The sequence below is a fragment of the Volvox carteri genome (genome assembly GCF_000143455.1).
Source record: "Volvox carteri f. nagariensis unplaced genomic scaffold VOLCAscaffold_54, whole genome shotgun sequence".
Taxonomy (NCBI): Eukaryota; Viridiplantae; Chlorophyta; class Chlorophyceae; order Chlamydomonadales; family Volvocaceae; genus Volvox; species Volvox carteri.
In genome coordinates this window covers 947,997-951,105 of record NW_003307597.1, presented here as the reverse complement: position 1 = coordinate 951,105, position 3,109 = coordinate 947,997, and the positions used below count along the sequence as shown (strand labels likewise).

The 3,109-nt window shown below is 48.5% G+C and overlaps 1 protein-coding gene across 1 annotated transcript in view; it reads left to right on the top strand.

Annotated features, from left to right (window-relative positions):
• Positions 1 to 391: 391 nt before the first annotated feature.
• The window catches only part of VOLCADRAFT_96734 (uncharacterized protein), a gene marked incomplete at both ends in the record, with an annotated part of 4,166 nt that continues 1,448 nt past the window's right edge, over positions 392 to 3,109 (top strand). The window contains 5 exons of the mRNA XM_002955759.1: positions 392 to 400; positions 757 to 867; positions 1,410 to 1,494; positions 1,811 to 1,947; positions 2,030 to 2,101. Of these exons, the coding sequence (XP_002955805.1) occupies positions 392 to 400; positions 757 to 867; positions 1,410 to 1,494; positions 1,811 to 1,947; positions 2,030 to 2,101 (414 nt within the window). The remainder of the gene's footprint in view (positions 401 to 756; positions 868 to 1,409; positions 1,495 to 1,810; positions 1,948 to 2,029; positions 2,102 to 3,109) is intronic.

Here is a 3,109-nt window from a genome sequence, read left to right as displayed (position 1 = left end):
CGCGTTGACTTGACCTTCTTACGGCCCCTCATATCTATTCTATGATTGAAAATACTAAGTTCTGCACACTACGGAGCAATCTGGCAGCAATGGACGTTTTTGGCTGGAGGAATGAAAATGTACGTGTCGGCCTCAATTCATTCCTTTTTTCCAAAGGCCAAAATGCCTGTTTATTCCTTTTAAGGAATATATTACTTAAGAAAAAACGCTGGCCATGACCACTCTGGCCCACGTTTTGCACACATCCCATAAGTTATTCACTGTGGTCTTATGAGTCATGACCAGCAACCCATCATCCCGTGGGCTCCAGATCCCAAGTCAGCCATCACAAATAAATGTATGTACTCCAAGATTCCACACAGTTTAGTCTCAAAACCTCAATGTTTCGAAAATGTTCCAGGTAAAAACCCCTCCAGCAGCATCCTTTAAAGTAAACCAACTGTAGTAGAAAAGGCCTCTCGAGATGCTGGCGGTCGCGCTTAGCGCGTATTTGTATAGCCGTACTGTGTACCAGCTACTACAACCTGCAGCTTAACTACGTTCCTGAAGTACAATTAACTTCCACCATCTAATTAAACTTCACTCCTTGCAGGTCTCGATCCCAAAACCTCCAGGGGCATAAACGTGTGCACTACTAGTGATGCCTGACCCCATACATATCCCCATTTGCAACCAATCCATCTATTACAGCTAGCAAATTGTCAACTCCAGAATCCTGCTGCATGCCTGCTAACCCACCGCATTGCGCTTCCCCAGCAGTCTCTTCCTTGCTGGCCCCTGCTGGCCACCTTTGCCCAGCTTGGCTGCTTCTTTCACTGCACCTGCCCTGGCAGCTTGTTTCACTGCAGCAAGCTCAGCCCGCATCTGGTGAGCAGTGATGGCGGTGGTTTCATGGTCAGGCATCCCATATGCACCACCACCAGTGCCACCCGTCGCTATGGTGTCCCCATACTCGGCGATGGCATCATCAAGTCTCTCGCCAATCAGGTCCTCCATTAACGGCCGCTTTACATAATGGAACACATTCCAAAACGATAACAAATTTTCTGACAGGCGGCCGCGGAAGGCCTGCAGCGTCGACATCGCGGACGTAACACCTGACAGTCGCTTCCGAAGGGAGGAGGGTGGAGACGGCAGAGGTAGCGGTGGTGAAGGGCGCTATTTAGCAATTTTCCCCTTGGGAGGGCGTGGACGCGGTGGTGAAGGTGGTGGTGGTGGAACTGCAAAGACTCTGGGGCAAACATCTGCCGGCGCACTGCCCCCAAAGTCTCCATCACAATTCCTAGTCGTGAGCAGCGCCCAGCGGTTGCCCAGCTTGTTGACACAGGTCAGGTCCAGCCGTCCATCGCCATCGCAATCGAGCACCCGAAACACGTCCTCCATTTCCACGCTCACGCACCAACCGGCAGGTGGTGTGCAACCTTTCCCAGCACGCAGCCAATGTGTTTGGAAAGAAAAGGGAAGGTGTACAGACGGAGGAAGTGAGGTTAGTTGGTTAGTCAAACAACCACTTGCTCATCGACTGGGCCCCGTTCGTACAAACCCGGTTGAGTTTAAATCCCCATAATCCCTTATTCATGCCCTTGGATGTTACACAGGACCCGACCCTAGCTCTTACGCTAGGACACGATGTTTTTATGATTAAAACAAATCTACACTTGCACGGCAGCGTGCCGCATGCAGTTGCACGACAATATTACAACATACACATCATGTCCTCTCAGACAGAAGAGTGCTCCATAAATATTCCATTCCTTAAAGCCCGGGCTTCGGGCACCAAGGCCATGCTAACCTGTGAATGTTGGTGAAGGTGGTGTTGAAGGCGGCGGTGGTGGTGGAACTGCAAAGACTCTGGGGCAAACATCTGCCGGCGCACTGCCCCCAAAGTCTCCATCACAATTCCTAGTCGTGAGCAGCGCCCAGCGGTTGCCCAGCTTGTTGACACAGGTGAGGTCCAGCAGTCCATCGCCATCGCAATCGAGGACCCTAAAGACGTCCTCCATTTCCACGCTCACGCACCAACCGGCAGGTGGTGTGCAACCTTTCCCAGCACGCAGCCAATGTGTTTGGAAAGAAAAGGAAAGGTGTACAGACGGAGGAAGTGAGGTTAGTTGGTTAGTCGAACAACCACTTGCTCATCGACTGAGCCCCGTTCGTAAAACCCCGGTTGAGTTTAAATTCCCATAATGCCTTATTCATGCCCTTGGATGTTACACAGGACCCGACCCTAGCTCTTACGCTAGGACACGATGTGGTTAACATTAAAACAAATCTACACTTGCACGGCAGCCTGCCGCATGCAGTTGCACGACAATATTACAACATACACAGCATGTCCTCTCAGATAGGATGAGTGCTCCGTAAATATTCCATTCCTTAAAGCCCGGGCTTCGGGCACCAAGGCCATGCTAACCTGTGAATGTTGGTGAAGGTGGTGTTGAAGGCGGTGGTGGTGGTGGAACTCCCTACAAACACGGAGGGGGGTTAAGAACGTTCTTAACTCGTTCTTAGCCCAGCCAAATTGATAAAATTGAATAACCATTAGAACGTTCTTACACCGTTCTAAGAACGTTCTAAGAACGTTCGTAAGGCATCCGTTTATCTTAAAACCATTCTTTGAAATTCTTTAGCATTCTTTGGGGCCCAGCAGTCTTAGGTATTCTCTTCCATTCTTTGGGGTGTTCTTATTCGTTCTTAGACCAACTTAGTGTTAAAGCATACTTAGCTGCTCTTTGGCCGGTTTTAACCATTCTTATCATAGGGTTGCTAAGTATGGCACTCGTTCTTAAGTCTCATTCTTAAGAAATAAAACCACTCTTTACCATTCTTTAGCATTCTTTAGGGCCAGCAGTCTTATGTATTCTTTTCGTTCTTTGGGGTGTTCTTATACATTCTTAGGCCAACTTATTCATTCTTTGCCTAAAGCATACTTAGCTGCTCTTTGGCCGGTTTTAACCGTTCTTACCATAGGTTCGCTAAGTATGGCACTCATTCTTAAGTCATATTCTCAGGAAATTCTTTTTGCTGCTTACATTCTTAAGCCTTAAAAAATGTGGGATTCTTAAGGGTCATGATGAAAATTCAAACACACGTTCGACCTCTGCATCTC